The 15,576-nt window shown below is 60.0% G+C and overlaps 1 protein-coding gene across 1 annotated transcript; it reads left to right on the top strand.

Annotated features, from left to right (window-relative positions):
• Window positions 1-2,556: 2,556 nt before the first annotated feature.
• On the top strand, window positions 2,557-15,026 carry LOC142028269 (scavenger receptor cysteine-rich type 1 protein M130-like). The gene is made up of 16 exons (XM_075022226.1): window positions 2,557-2,915; window positions 3,121-3,429; window positions 6,833-7,156; window positions 8,184-8,492; window positions 8,721-9,035; window positions 9,607-9,933; window positions 10,020-10,334; window positions 10,691-11,005; window positions 11,481-11,543; window positions 11,632-11,946; window positions 12,367-12,402; window positions 12,688-12,825; window positions 13,581-13,682; window positions 14,084-14,182; window positions 14,392-14,544; window positions 14,773-15,026. Exons 1-16 carry the CDS (start codon window positions 2,585-2,587, stop codon window positions 14,955-14,957), a joined length of 3,636 nt encoding a protein of 1,211 aa, XP_074878327.1. The 5' UTR covers window positions 2,557-2,584; the 3' UTR covers window positions 14,958-15,026.
• Window positions 15,027-15,576: the final 550 nt, after the last annotated feature.

Here is a 15,576-nt window from a genome sequence, read left to right as displayed (position 1 = left end):
TTGTGTCTGTGCTTATGAGGTCACTCCTGCCTGAGTAGCTCATAGGCCTGGAGTAGACCAATGGCACGTGTAGGTGCTTCTAATGTCACTGTTGCCTGAGTAGCTGCTAGGGCAGGAGCAGGCCCCTAGTTTGTGTCAGTGGTTTTGAGGTCATTGGTGTCTGAATAGCCAATAGGCCAGGAACAGGCCCATGTCAGATACAGATATTATGACGTCACCTGTGGCTGAGTAGCAGATAGGCTAGGAGTAGGCACATGGCTGTGTATGGATGAACTTGTGATGTCACTGGTGCCTGGAGAGCTGATAGGCCAGGAGCTGGCACATAGCTTGGGTAGGTGCTTCTGGTCTCACCAAAATAATATTCAGACCACGACCAAACGCCGCTTTTTGGAAGAACCATCGTTAGCAGAAGTCCATCCACCGCGCACACACGTGTGGCACTGTAACTCAGGCACACGCAGTGGTGCCAGTAGGAGGGGTGTGAGGTCACCATCAGTATAAATCATGAGCACACAGCCATGGGAGGATGGCAGTGTTCACGTCACCGATGGCAACCCAAGGCTGCAGGGCTCGGTGCAGGGTGGTCGTGTGCTGTCACAAGGGCATCAGAGGGGACGGGATCCGCCTGGCCCCGTCACTGCGAGGCCGAAGGAGCAGCCCCTGCAGCTCTGGCTGGAGCATTCGGGGTAGGAGTGGCTCAGGGGCACCGCAGGGATGTGCCTGGGCACGGCGCCAGGAAGAAACCACAGACTTCCTCCGGAGCGCAGGGAGCTCTGCGAGGTCACGTGGGCTGTGGTTTGTGCACCTGCAGGCTGCAGCTCCCGAGCCACCCGCGGGGAATAACGGCCCCTCGGTGACATGCCAAGAGTCAGGGATGTGTCTGAGCCTCTGGGCTGCATGTCTGCTGTCGGGACAGAGACATGTCCCAGCTCCAGCTTATTGGAAGGGACCTTCCGTGGGGCTCTCCAGGGAGGGACGGGCGAGCCAGCGCTGCTGGGATGGGGCTCTGGCCTGGGCTAAGGGCCTTTCCCAGCTGCTGCTCCCAGCAGAGCGGGGTCTGAAGCAGGGGCAGGGGCTGTTTCCTTCCCTTCCTGACACAGCTCCTGGTGCAGTCTCAGCCCTGTCATTCCCATGGCACAGGGGTGGCTGGACACTCGCACCTGGGGCTCTTGGATGTGCCGGCTATAGGAGATGCTCAGTGCTCCTAGTCCACACGGCACGGTTCAGGGAGTGAAAAACCTGTTTCCCCCCATAACTGGCCCTGTCTTGTGACAGCCCTCCACCACAGTGACGTGACACCTGTAGCTGAGCCATCTCTCATATATGGTCATGAATGGCGCTGGAGAAGTTCATTGGAGGGCTGGGCTGTGTCGGAGGGGAGATGGCTCCCGATAATGTCTAAAAAGGTGCTGCTGCTTCGATTGGCTCCTCCTGTAGCTGGGCTGGCATCTGCAGAGATATATTGCCCTCCCATCGTCATTGTCCCCATGAGTCCCCAGGAGCCGTGGCAGGGAATGTAACATAGCAGGGATGTTCTGGCAGGGCAGGAGGCTCAGGATGGGCACTGAGGGACTCCTGTCCCCTCAGATGCTGTGGCTGCTCCTCTGGGTTCAGCTGTGCAGGGGTAAGTGCCCACTCCTTTGTCCCACAGCCCAGGGCCAGCAGGTACCAGTGTGGTCATTGGGATTTGTCTGGGAATGGGGCTTCTTTGCAGGTGCTACTGAGATGAGGGGCAGAAGGTGCTCAGGTCCATGGACCCTGTGCCCATCTGGGTGGGCGAGAATATCTCCTTTTGCAGGGCTCCAGTGTTCAGGGCAGCCTGTGCCTGGCTGGATTCATAGACAACCTGTCCTGGGGTACCCCTCTGGGATCCCCTCTTCCCCAGCACTGTACCTCTGGAGCTGGTGGTGGCCTAGCTGGTGATGGCAGCACCCAGAGATGCCCAGGGCACTGCCGAGCTCTAGGGTACCTCGGAGGGATTGTGTGCTGCTCACTGCCCCCTTGGTCCAGGGGACCTCTGACCCCATGAGAGCGGTTTGGACCCCACAGAGAGAAGGGGACCGGGGCATCTAGAGTAGAGAGACATCTTTCCTGAGGAGCTTGGCCCAGTGTAGGGACTGGGCTGACACCAGGGGCGAGGAGGGGACATGGGTTGGGGGATCCTCAGAATCATCGCAGTGCTCCCCCCTGGGGGTGGGGGTGGGTTTGGATGGTGCTGGGGCAGGCACAGGCTGGTGCTGGAAGCTGCAGGCCTGCGTACATGGAGCTGTTGAGGGGGTGCTGGGCTGGGGAGTAGTGGGTTCTCAGTGCAGCATTGGGCATTGTGTGTGGGTGGGTGTGGATGGGGGGGCAGGTGGCTGTTGGCGTGGGAAGCCTTGTGCAGTGGGATGGCGAGTGACCCACCTGGGCTGGAACTGGGCACCCACAGCCTTGCGCAGCCTGTGGGGATAGAAGGGAGCCCTGCACTGCACCAGGGACAGCCTGGAGGGGAGAGGGCTCCTACCCCTGTACCTTTGAATCAGCCCAGGTCGGGGGGTCCCCCAGACCTGCAGTGCTAGGGTTTGGCACTCTCCTGACCCGTCCCATGCTGGTGTTTGAAGGGGCTGCGGAGGTGAGGCTGGTGAATGGCGGCAGGCGCTGTGCTGGAAGAGTGGAGGTGAAACAACAGGGCCAGTGGGGGACCGTCTGTGGTGACTACTGGAGCATGAACGATGCGGCAGTGGTTTGTAAGCAGCTGGGCTGTGGGTCTGCTGTTGGAGCTCCTCAGTATGGACACTTTGGGGCAGGATCTGGCCCCATTTGGATGGATGATATTGGCTGTAATGGCACCGAGTCTGCCCTGTCTGACTGCGAACACAAAAGATGGGGTGAACATGACTGTGAACACATTCACGATGCTGGAGTGACATGTTCAGGTACATACCCTCAAGTGCTGTGATGGTGTAGAGATGGGGTGCGTGGTGGTCTGGATGTGCCTGTGTCACCAACACTCCCCCAAAAACTTCCTCTGGAATGGGCACTGGGCAGTTTGGTCATGGCTTGCTGGGAGGTGATGTGGGACGTGGGCATTTAACTGCCAGAGGGCTCTGGGAACTCCCAGTTGTTTTGGTTTTTTTCCAGAATTTGTCCGGCTGGTGGGAGGGAAGAGCCGCTGCTCAGGACGTGTGGAGATCCATGATGGGGACCAGTGGAAAACTGTCTGTGATTCTCACTTTGGTCCCAACGCTGCTGATGTGGTCTGCAGGGAGCTGCAGTGCGGCGTGGCCCTGCCTGTCGCTGGGCCAGCTCACTTTGGAGAAGGGGTCAGTCCCATCTGGGATGGAGAGCTGCAGTGTGTGGGGAATGAATCCCACCTCATCTCCTGCCGCAGAGGGTCCTCCAGGGACCAGCCCTGCACCCACGCGAATGGTGCTATTGTCACCTGCACACGTAAGGACTCAGGGAGGGGTGCTGAATGCTGGGGTGAGCTCCAGCCTGAGTGGGGGCAGGTTGTGCCTGTTGCGACAAGGCAAGTGGGCTATCTGTTCCCACAGGCTGGCAGAGAGGTGACCTTCTGGGGGACCCTACACAGGGCAGGGCTGGACTGCTGGCCAAGGACAAGGAGGGGGCATGGGGTGGGAGGGCTCAGTGGGATCATCGTCTTGTTCCACAGGGGACACAGAAAGGCCTGAAGGCAGAGGATAAGCTGGGAGGGGGTCAGGGCAGATTGTGGTCCAGGAGAGCTGGGGGCTTTGGGGAGAAGCAGCAAGAGTGTGCTTGGGGGAGCCTTGGTGGGGCAGGTGTCTCCTCAGGGTGCTGGCAGGGGAGGAGCAGGTGCCCTAGGTGGGCATGGGCCAGGGGCAGGTGGCAGCTGGCTGTTGGGGTAGAAGGAGGTGCCAAAGGCTGTGGGGCCACAAATGACCCAGCAGGACCAGTACTGCAGACCCCCAGCCTTGCAGCACCTGTGAGGATAGAAAGGACCCCTGCCCTGCCCGGGGGACAGACTTGGAGGGGAGAGGGCTCCCACCCTGGCACCTCTGATGCCACCCGGGCAGGGGTTCCCCCAGACGCACACTGCTGGGGCTTGGCACTGTTCTAACTGGTCCTGTGTCAGTGTTTGAAGGTGCTGTGGAGGTGAGGCTGGCGGATGGCAGCAGAGACTGTGCTGGGAGAGTGGAGGTGAAACAACAGGGCCAGTGGGGGACCATCTGTGGTGAATACTGGAGCATGAACGATGCGGCAGTGGTTTGTAAGCAGCTGGGCTGTGGGTCTGCCGTTGGAGCTCCTCAGTATGGACACTTTGGGGCAGGATCTGGCCCCATTTGGATGGATGATGTTGGCTGTAATGGCACCGAGTCTGCCCTGTCTGACTGTGAACACAAAGGATGGGGTGAAAATGACTGCATTCATGCTCTCGACGCTGGAGTGATGTGTTCAGGTAGGGGGAAAGCCTGTTCCTCACCTTTAGGCCTGTGAGAGGAGAAGGGACCATCCTCAGGGAGCGACAAGTGGACACCAGAGCAGGGCCCAGTGATGCTGGTCTAACTGCCAGGCTGGGATTGTCATTGCTGGTGTCCCCAGTCCTTGGGGAAGGCCCAGAGGGAGCCTACCACAGGGTGATCTGATCTTGCCAGAGTGTCTCAGTCATCCTCAGTCAGTGTCTTAGGCTGCAGATGAGTCCTCCATCCCTGCCCTGGGGTGTCCATTGGGTTTCATCGATCTCCACCCATTCTGCCAGTTTGCAGCCAACAATGCTGAGGGTCCCTGTGCTGGAAACACCTGGGGGCACTTGCTCGGCACTCCACGCTTTGGAGGAACGGCATGAGATGGCTGATCCTCCTGGGTCATTCCCCTTCACAGGCATGATTACCTCAACTGAATGAAATGGGCTTTTCGGAGAGAATGAGTGCTGGGCCCTGGGGAATGGAGCAGGGTGGCCACAAAGCCCTTTGCTGCCTGTGCCCAGGGCTCGGCTGTGTGGATCAGCCTGTGCGAGGGTTAGGAGCTTGCCAGCTGCTTGACTCTGGCTGCTTCCTCCTGCACCACTGCATGCACAGGCTGGTACTGAGACATCCCTGGGGCTGTGAATAGTCCTGTGGGGACATAGCCCCACACAGGCAGCACTGACCCACTGCCCAAGCTCTCCTGTCTGCCCATGGTTCCCCACACTGCCCCATGACATGAAGGCTTTGCCAGCAGTTACTGATCCTCATCTGTGCCTGCTGGTCTCTGAGAGCTGGCATGAGCCCAGTGGGAGTCTCCTGCCCCTCTGCCTGCCGTCCATCTGGGTTATGGACACCTCCAGGCAGAGCACTGTGTCCCTGGCTGAGGACAACCTACCCCTGAGCAGACATCAAAGGGATGTGGACAGGCACCAGGCATGATGGCAGCTGCAGCATTTCTGTGCTCTGTGACATCTTCCGCCTAAAATGGACCTTCCAACACCCCAGGAACACCCCTGGGAGCAAGGGGCATTTCTAGCTGCATCAAGGTGATGGTCCTGCCTGGTCCCAAGCTCTGCAGGGGCTGAGCAGGCTGCAGCAGTCTTTATCATCTGGGCCAGTGCTGGACCCGAACTGTGCACACTACTGCAGTGCTGGGGGGACCATGCCAGGCAGTGCAGGGCACCCTGTGCAGCAGCAGTTTGTCTGAGTGGTGCCTGGTGCTGTGACAGACACATACCCTCGAGTGCTGTGATGGTGTAGAGATGGGGTGCATGAGCGTCTAGATGTGCCTGTGTCACCAACGCTCCCCCAACAACTTCCTCTGAAATGTGCGATGGGCAGTTTGGTCATGGCTTGCTGGGAAGTGATGTGGGACGTGGGCATTTAACTGCCAGAGGGCTCTGGGAACTCCCAGCTGTTTTGGTTTTTTTCCAGAATTTGTCCGGCTGGTGGGAGGGAAGAGCCGCTGCTCAGGACGTGTGGAGATCCATGATGGGGACCAGTGGAAAACTGTCTGTGATTCTCACTTTGGTCCCAACGCTGCTGATGTGGTCTGCAGGGAGCTGCAGTGCGGCATGGCCCTGCCTGTTGCTGGGCCAGCTCACTTTGGAGAAGGGGTCAGTCCCATCTGGGATGGAGAGCTGCAGTGTGTGGGCAATGAATCCCGCCTCATCTCCTGCCGCAGAGGGTCCTCCAGGGACCAGCCCTGCACCCACGCGAATGGTGCTATTGTCACCTGCACACGTAAGAACTCAGGGAGGGGTGCTGAATGCTGGGGTGAGCTCCAGCCTGAGTGGGGGCAGGCTGTGCCTGTTGCGACAAGGCAAGTGGGCTATCTGTTCCCACAGGCTGGCAGAGAGGTGACCTTCCTGGGGGACCCTACACAGGGCAGGGCTGGGCTGCTGGCCAAGGACAAGGAGGGGGCATGGGGTGGGAGGGCTCAGTGGGATCATCGTCTTGTTCCACAGGGGACACAGAAAGGCCTGAAGGCAGAGGATAAGCTGGGAGGGGGTCAGGGCAGATTGTGGTCCAGGGGAGCTGGGGGCTTTGGGGAGAAGCAGCAAGAGTGTGCTTGGGGGAGCCTTGGTGGGGCAGGTGTCTCCTCAGGGTGCTGGCAGGGGAGGAGCTGGTGCCCTAGGTGGGCATGGGCCAGGGGCAGGTGGCAGCTGGCTGTTGGGGTAGAAGGAGGTGCCAAAGGCTGTGGGGCCACAAATGACCCAGCAGGGCCAGAACTGCAGACCCCCAGCCTTGCAGCACCCATGAGTATAGAAGGGACCCCTGCCCTGCTCGGGGGACAGACTTGGAGGGGAGAGGGCTCCCACCCTGGCACCTCTGATGCCACCTGGGCAGGGGTTCCCCCAGATGCACACTGCTGGGTCTTGGTGCTGTTCTAACTGGTCCTGTGTCAGTGTTTGAAGGTGCTGTGGAGGTGAGGCTGGTGAATGGCGGCAGAGACTGTGCTGGGAGAGTGGAGGTGAAACAACAGGGCCAGTGGGGGACCGTCTGTGATGACTACTGGAGCATGAACGATGCAGCAGTGGTTTGTAAGCAGCTGGGCTGTGGGTCTGCTGTTGGAGCTCCTCAGTCTGGACACTTTGGGGTAGGATCTGGCCCCATTTGGATGGATGATGTTGGCTGTAATGGCACCGAGTCTGCCCTGTCTGACTGTGAACACAAAGGATGGGGTGAAAATGACTGTGAACACAGTGAGGATGCTGGAGTGATGTGTTCAGGTAAGGGGACAGCCTGTTCCTCACCTTTGGGTCTGGGATTGGGGAAGGGCCTGTAGCTGTGCCCTCAGGGAGCGACAAGTGGACACCAGAGCAGGGCCCAGTGATGCTGGTCTAACTGCCAGGCTGGGACTGTCATTGCTGATGTCCCCAGTCCTTGGGGAAGGCCGAGAGGGAGCCTACACACTGCATGCACAGGCTGGTACTGAGATGTCCCTGGGGCCGTGAGTAGTCCTGTGGGGACATGACCCTGCGCAAGCAGCACTGATGAACTGCCCAAGACCTCCTGCCTGCCCATGGTTCCCCGTTCTGCCCCATGACATGGGGCCTTTGGCAGCAGTTACTGATCCTCATCTGTGCCTGCTGGTGTCTCAGAGTTGGCATCGGGCCAGCAGGATTATCCTCCCCTTCTGTCTGGCCATCCATCTGAGTTGTGGACACCTCCAGGCAGAGCATGGTGTCCCTGGGTGAGGACACCCTCCCCCCGAGCAGACATCAGAGGGATGTGGACAGGCACCAGGCATGATGACAGCTGCACCATTTCTGTGCTCTGTGACATCTTCCGCCTAAAATGAACCTTCCAAGACCCCAGGAACACCCCTGGGATCAGGGGGTGCTTCTGGTTGCATCAAGGTGATGGTCCTGCTTGGCCCAAAGCTCTGCAGGGGCTGAGCAGGCTGCAGCAGTCATTATCATCTGGGCCAGTTCTCCTGGATCGAAAATGCTCACACTTTGCAGGGCTGGGGAGACCACACCAGGCAACGCAGGGAACCTTGTGTGGGAGCACTTTGTCTGAGGAGTACCTGTGGCTGTGAGTCTGTGACAGACACATACCCTCGAGTGCTGTGATGGTGTAGAGATGGGATGCGTGGGGGTCTTGATGTGCCTATGTCACCAACACTCCCCCAACAACTTCCTCTGAAATGTGCAATGGGCAGTTTGGTCACGGCTTGCTGGGAGGTGATGTGGGACGTGGGCATTTAACTGCCAGAGGGCTCTGGGAACTCCCAGTTGTTTTGGTTTTTTTCAGGATTTGTCCGGCTGGTGGGAGGGAAGAGCCACTGCTTGGGACGTCTGGAGATCCATGATGGGGACCAGTGGAAAACTGTCTGTGATTCACATTTTAGTCCCAACACTGCTGATGTGGTCTGCAGGGAGCTGCAGTGCGGCGTGGCCCTGCCTGTCGCTGGGCCAGCTCACTTTGGAGAAGGGGTCAGTCCCATCTGGGATGGAGAGCTGCAGTGTTTGGGGAATGAATCCCGCCTCATCTCCTGCCGCAGAGGGTCCTCCAGGGAGCAGCCCTGCACCCATGCAAACAGCGCTGTTGTCACCTGCACACGTAAGGACTCAGGGAGGGGTGTTTTACTACTGGGCTGTGTCAGGGGTTGGGGAACAGAGCAAGGACCGTGCTGGACCAGGTGTGAGGACAGGAGGGATGATGGGATTGTCTGCAGCATGAAAATAGTGCAGAAGGAGAAGAAAGACATGTTGTCCCTCTGGCCTCTCCACCAGCTACTGAGGGTATATGAGCACCAATCCACCCTCTCTCCTCCTCCTCTGTCCCCAGAATACACAGGATTCAGGCTGGTGAATGGCAGCACAGCATGTGCAGGGAGGGTAGAGATCCAGGTGTTGGGGACCTGGGGAACTCTCTGTGCCTCCCACTGGGATCTCTCGGATGCCCATGTTCTCTGTCGTCAACTAAACTGTGGGTTTGCTGAGTCCATTCCTGGAGGAGAGCATTTTGGGAGAGGGACTGGCCCTGTCTGGAGAGACTCATTCCACTGTGATGGGACAGAAGCCCACCTGGGACAGTGCCCAGTGATCACCCTGGGGGCCTCACCATGCTCCCACGGGAACAAGGCTGCTGTCGTTTGCTCAGGTGAGTGCTGGAAAAATGCTGCATAACTCCGTGTGCCCTTTGTGTGTGATGTGGCCACCCAAAGCAGGGGTCCCACAGCAGTGCAAGGCTGAATTTCTCCCTGGAGAAACCCTGGCTTCCCCAGGAGCCATCTGGAGGGCTTTGCCTGCTCAGAGTGACCGCTCTACTTTGGGAGAGCTGAGGGCTGAAAGGAGGCAGGCATCTGCCCCCAGGGCAGTGGCTTAGGTCCCAGCACGACCACCAGGCCTGGGCTCCTCCCTTCTCCTACTGTGGGAAAAGCCCAGAGCAGGGTTGCAGGGCTGTGCTCCATCTCTGGCTGCAGACAACTGCATCCCATCCCCAGAGAGAGCTCTGCAGAGCCTCATCCCACCACCCAGGAAGCAGGTGCCTGGGTGCCCCCAGGAGCAGCAGACCTGGGGGTGAGCTGCAGAGAGGGTTTTGCCCTCGCTTCTTGTCAGCAAAAGGCTCAATCTTGCCGTGTTTGGTCAGAAAATCCCCCCTCGCCCTCATCCCTGAAGGATGCCATGCTCCCTGGTGCTACCAATGCCTGTGGCATCTCTGCTCTCCCCAGGCTCAGCTGGCTTTGCATCCCTGCGGCTGGTGGGTGGAGAGAGCCGGTGCGACGGACGAGTGGAGATCTTCCAGAATGGGACGTGGGGCAGAGTCCTGGATGACCAGTGGGGCGTGCAGGAGTCCGGTGTGGTGTGCCGGCAACTGCGGTGCGGAGAGGCAGGGACAGCCTACAACCCCCCAAAGCCCGAGCGAGGGACGGGTCCCGTGGGGCTGCGAGGGGTTCGGTGCGCGGGGCACGAGGCCAGCCTGGCCCTCTGCAACACCTCCCTGCCCGAGAGTGCACCGGCGGCAGGGGTTGCGGAGGACGTGGGAGTCATTTGCTGGGGTGAGTGGCGCTGCACGGGCACCCCAGGTGATGGGGTGGGTGGGCAGCCGGCCCTTAAGAGCAACTGGGGTTTCTACCCACTACAGGGAGCCGAAGGGTCCGGCTGGTGAATGGGGCCGGGCGCTGTGCTGGGAGAGTGGAGGTCTACTACCAGGGCATCTGGGGGACTGTCTGTGACGATGGCTGGGACCTGTCTGATGCCGCCGTCATTTGCCACCAGCTGGGCTGTGGAGGGGCAGTGGAGGCAGCCGGCTCTGCTCAGTTCGGGGAAGGCTCCGGGCAGATCTGGCTGGATGGCGTGAACTGCTCTGGGGCCGAAGCTGCTCTCTGGGACTGCCCTGCCAGGCCCTGGGGGCAGCACGACTGCGGGCACAAAGAGGATGCGGGAGTTGTCTGCTCAGGTCTGTGCCGGGAGCTGTAGTGGGAGCCTGGCTCCCATAGAGGCCAGGACACAAGGAGAGGCGGGCATGGCCAAGGCTGTCCCTGGCTACCTCTGAGCTCCTGCCCGAGCATGTCCTGTGGACACCCGTGCATGGGTACCCTCAGTCCCACTGTGGGTCCCTGGGGAGCTCAGCCATCCCTGAGGATTTGCAGGAAGGGCAGGGGTGTCTGTCCATCAGGGGCTTCTCTCTACCCTTGGGTGCAAGGCGGACGTACTGGCCATGGCCCTACCCAGCTGTGGGCCCGGGGGGTGCAGAGGTGTCCTGGCTCCCACAGCCCCAGACCAGCCTGTTCCCTCTTGGTGCTTTCCTTCCAGAGCTTGTGGCCCTGAGGCTGGAGAACAGTGATGGCTGCTCCGGGCGCCTGCAGGTTTTCTACAACGGAACGTGGGGCAGCATTTGCTCCAACTTGATGACTCTCGACACGGTGTTGCTGGCATGCAAGGAGCTGGGCTGCGGGGACGGAGGATCCCTGGAAACACGCCTGACTTATGGCAATGTGTCTGGCCCTACATGGCTGGATAACGTGCGGTGTGGGGAGAAAACCAGCTCCTTCTGGCAGTGTCCCTCTGCTCCCTGGAACCCACAGTCATGTGAAGACCCACGAGAGGAGGCCCACATCACCTGCAATGGTAACTGTGAGCCACCTGGGCACCCCAGTGTCACTCTAGCTCCTGTTCCCTGTTGAGCACAGCCAAATGCAGAGAAAGAGCTTGGAGGGGCTTTTCCTTTCCATGTCAGTCCCTTCTGCTGCTGGTGGCAGAAAAGCGATCACAGCCACACACGTCCAGCAGCAGTTGCCACCCAGGTTGCCAGCAGCACCTGGGGGAGGCAGAGGCATCTCCAGGTGAGGTCTCAGAAGAGACCCGACAGGGTTCAGAAGAGCCTCCCCTCCATAGACACGTTCCTGCTGCTCTGTTAAACAGGGACCTTTTGGGGCTGAGCAGTTGGGGTCCCCCCACAGTCCTGTACATGTCCCATGAATGACCAGGGTTCAGTTGCTGCCGTGATCGAGATGGCAGAGGGAGGCACGAGCAGAGCTCAGCCCTGCTCTCTTCTGCACAATCTCCCAAACCAGCCCTTTCACCACAATGTTTCCTTCTTCAGGAAGACGCCCAGAAATACTCTCGATCCCGCTGGCCCCGTGCCCCAACTCCACAACGTGCACAGGTAGGGAGCTGCTCCTCTGTGGATGCTTCTTGTCTGGCAGGGCTCTGCCTGCTGTCTCCGTGCCATGGGAGGTCTTTGCCTTCTCCAGACAGGGAGAAGATTCGTGCCGTGGGAGGTGAGGACAGGTGCTCGGGCAGAGTGGAGGTCTGGCACCGTGGCTCTTGGGGGACGGTGTGCGACGACTCCTGGGACATGCGGGATGCCGAGGTGGCGTGCAGGCAGCTGGGCTGTGGCCCCGCGGTGTCTGCCCTGCATGAGGCTGCGTTTGGGATGGGGACGGGCCCCATCTGGCTGGAGCAGGTGGAGTGCCGGGGGACAGAGCTGTCTCTGCAGGACTGCTGGGCCCGGCCTGGGGATGGTGGTGCTTGCCGGCATAAGGAAGATGCTGCTGTGAACTGCTCAGGTGAGTGGCAGGGCTGGGACCCCTTGCTTGGGTATTGGCAGGGAGCTGGGGAAGACCTTTTGCCGCCTTGGTCCTGGCATGGCCCCTGACCTCCCAAGAGCAAGAACATTCCTGCGGAGTGCAGGAGCCTGGTGCCAAGTGGGGAGCAGCCTCGGTGGAACTGGATGTGTTCTGGCCCTTGCCTGTGGGGCCCTGCAGCCCCAGGGTTATCCCCTGGGCTGCCTGTGCCATCCCGCCTGACACCCAGAGCAGAGGCAATGAGCCGTTTCCCAGCCTCTCTTTCTAGCACTACAGGAGGGGCAATTTGGGTGGGATGTGTCAGGGACATGCACAGACACACACACGGTGTGTTGGGGAGGAGGCTCCCCGGTACCCACACAGCCACCTTCTCAGCCCAGCTCTCCTTTTCCTCCTCTGCAGCTACACCCAGGACAGCAGCATCCCCACCCCAAGCAGGTAACTTGTCTTCCCCTGCGGCTGGGTATCCCCAGGGCCAGACTGTGACCCACAGCTGGGTGGAAGGGGCTCCTTGCTGAGGTGTGAAACTCCCAGGAGAAGGCACTGGTCTGGTGGTGAGGGGCTAGGGAAGGTTGTAATTTACTCCTCAGGGTAGAAGCTTCTCCATCGCTCATCCCTGGGGCCCTCCACCCCCTGCTGCCTTGTGTGATGGGGGTCAGGAATGGTGCTTTTTTCCCCTCACCCAGGTGTGGTGCTGGCCTTTCCATATTCTTGCCCACGCAGATTCCCCCCAGGGCCGTCTGACTGCCAGCAGGAGAATCTCAGTGCCCATCATCATCTGCATCATCCTGGGGGTCCTTCTCTGCCTGCTCCTGGCCCTCCTGGCTGGGCAAGCGCTAAGCACCAGGGCTGGGCGCAGAGGTTGGTCTTTCCACAGCAGTCCCAGGGGAAGAGAGATACCTCCTGGAAGGGCTGCAGGGTGTCAGTGAGGGGCACAGGCAGAGCTGGGGGGATGAGACCGTGTGCTGCCACCTGTCCCATGCACCACCCCATTGACTGCCTGGCCATGGGGCACCGGCAGCAAGGGGTGGAGAGAGCCCAGAAATGGGGGGAGGTAGCGATGAGGCGAGGAGAGAGACAGCAGAAATGGCAGAGCGGGGCTGGGAGATATGTGAGCAGAGAGGAGATGGCCAAGGCTGGCAGTGCTCTGGGTAGTGCTGGGGGTGCTCTGGGACAAGGGTGATGATGGGAGGAGTGCAGGGTATCAGGGTCCATCCCCATGGTGTTAGGCCCCCAGGCTGTCCCCTCTGCCCAGCTCTGCCCACCCCCTGGCAGGACATGGGCCCTACTCTAGACCCATGGGACAGATAGGGGAAAGCTCCAGGTGGAGAGGAAACATGGGAGCTGCTCCAGGGTCAGACAAGGGGTGTATGACCCCGGGGCCAGAGGGGCATGAGCACTGTCTCCGATGGGATGATGCAAGAGTGACACTGCCCCAGATAATCTCCACAGCGATGTTGCCCTCGCTGGGGATGTGGCAGGTGTGCCTGGACAGTGCAGTGGGGCTGCGCCGTCGGGCCAGTCCTGAGCTGGCCCAAGAAACAGGTTTGGGGCAGAGCAGTGTGATCCCATTGCCCCTCTGCCTGTCCCTGTGCCAGCCCTGCCTCTGTCCCCAGGCTCCAGGAGTGCTCAGGAGATGTTCCCAGAGGCTGTGTATGAGGAGATCAGTTACAGCCCAGTGTGGGAGAAGCAGGCGAGGTTTGGTCGCTCAGGTGGGTGTGGGTCATCCCTGGAGGCACATCTGCAGGACCCTTTCCCCTGGCCCCAACCCTGGGCTGATTCCCTGAAGCCCCCAGCCCACTGTGATGCTGGGGCCATGTGGTCTGTGGGGACAGCATCCAGGTCCTGGCCTGGGAGGGGAGCTTTCTCCCCACCAGCTTTGCCTGTCCCACTGGACATCCCCTCTCTTCCTGCCCCTGCACCCCATGTGACACGCGTGGAGTGAAGGAAAGGGCTGTCCTAGGGCAGCTCTGGGAGCACCTTTGAGACAGGGTTTGCCCCAGGGAGGCAGGCTGATTTCCCAGCCCTCCTCCCCATGCAGCCCCAGCTCTGTGGGTCCCCCTTCCCCAGCAGCACTGACCACGAGCCAGGTCAGCGGGGCTCACTTCATAACAGCCAGCGTGCATCTCTCCAGGCTCCTATTCAGAGGAGTCCCTGACCCAGCTGCAGCCCTACCCTGGGGTCAGCGAGGAGGAGGATGGTCTGGGATCAGCAGCAGGTAACAGAGGCAAGAAGGAGTTGATCTCCCTGAAGACATGTGATGGACAGAGGTGTCACTGAGTGTTACTGTTGGAGATGGGGAGGACATGGGGGTCTCCTGTGGTGCTGCCAACACCAGTGTCTCAGCCCTGAGTCCCTGCACATCTTCCCGTCCTCTGCTCTGCAGGATGTATCTTCTGACTGTCACCAGCTCCCCTCTCCTTTCAGATGTTCTTGTCCCACCCAGAGGTGACCCAGCGGATGGCTATGATGATGCCAGGGAGGTTTCTAATCTGGAGGAGGATGTTGCCCCTGGGCAGGGAGAGAGGGAAATGCCCAGGGAGCCAGAGGAGGGAGCAGAGCCCAGGGATGCACCCAGAGGTGAGAGGGAAATTTAACACTGCTTGTTCCTGGGATGCCATCCCTGGTGCCATTCAAGTTGCTGCTGTCCTGAGACCCCAGCCTCCTGGGAAGGGGGAACCTGTCCTGGGAGTTTTCCTTGGAGGGACTAGGGGTGGGAGAAGGAGCTGAATGTGGTGAGGAGCCTGGAGGAAGATGATGTAGAGACCCCATGGGGTGAACTGCAATGTCCTGCCTTGCTGCTTGCAGGGGCCAGCCTGCGCTCCTGGAGAAGTGCTGGGGTCCCTGGAGCTGAAGGAGGCTCGTGGCCCTTGTCCCTGGTGAGCATGGGCTATGATGATGCTGAAGAGGTCTCTCTGGCACATCCCCCTGAGGACACAATGGCTGTGACACCGGAGCTCTGTGCACAACAGTCCCGGAGCCCCAGGCCATGAGAGCCCATCCCTGCTGTGCAGCTGGGTGCAGCCAGGAGGGAGAAGAGGTCTGTGGAGCTGGGATAGCCGTGAGCACCAGGGAACCATCTCCCTTGGCTCAGGGGCAACAGAAACCGCCTGAAGTTTCCTCTATTTTTATTCCCCTTTTTATGCTGTGCATCATCTTTGTTCATAATAGAACAGCTGTGTTCAGCTTTGACCGGGAGCTGGTGCTTGCCTGCCCAAGTGTCAGGGCATCTTCCTGAGGCTGATCAGGAGGAGCAGAGAACAAAGTCATGGAGGTGGGGAAATGGGCACGTCTCAGGGACAGCAGGCTTGGGGTCAGGCTGTGGGGCTGCGAGAGCCCATGGTCGCTGGGGAATAATCCTGCTGACAGAGACATTTCCAACCTACTGGCCACAGGCAGTTTCTACTCAAAATGGCTCTCTGATAGCTCCCATGATGCACTGCAGTGGGAGCACCCATTTCCTTGTCCTAGGGTTTCCCAGCTGCTCTTTGACCCAAGCAGGGCCTGGGCCGTGCTGGTCCCACAGTGCAGAGGCCATGATAGAGCTGCCGTATCAGGCTAAGCCCTGGGCTGTGACCCCACAGAAGTGAGCCCTGAGGTGGCCGCAGTGCC

The sequence above is a fragment of the Buteo buteo genome, unplaced genomic scaffold (genome assembly GCF_964188355.1).
Source record: "Buteo buteo unplaced genomic scaffold, bButBut1.hap1.1 HAP1_SCAFFOLD_227, whole genome shotgun sequence".
Taxonomy (NCBI): domain Eukaryota; kingdom Metazoa; phylum Chordata; class Aves; order Accipitriformes; family Accipitridae; genus Buteo; species Buteo buteo.
This window is presented reverse-complemented; position numbering and strand designations above follow the sequence as displayed.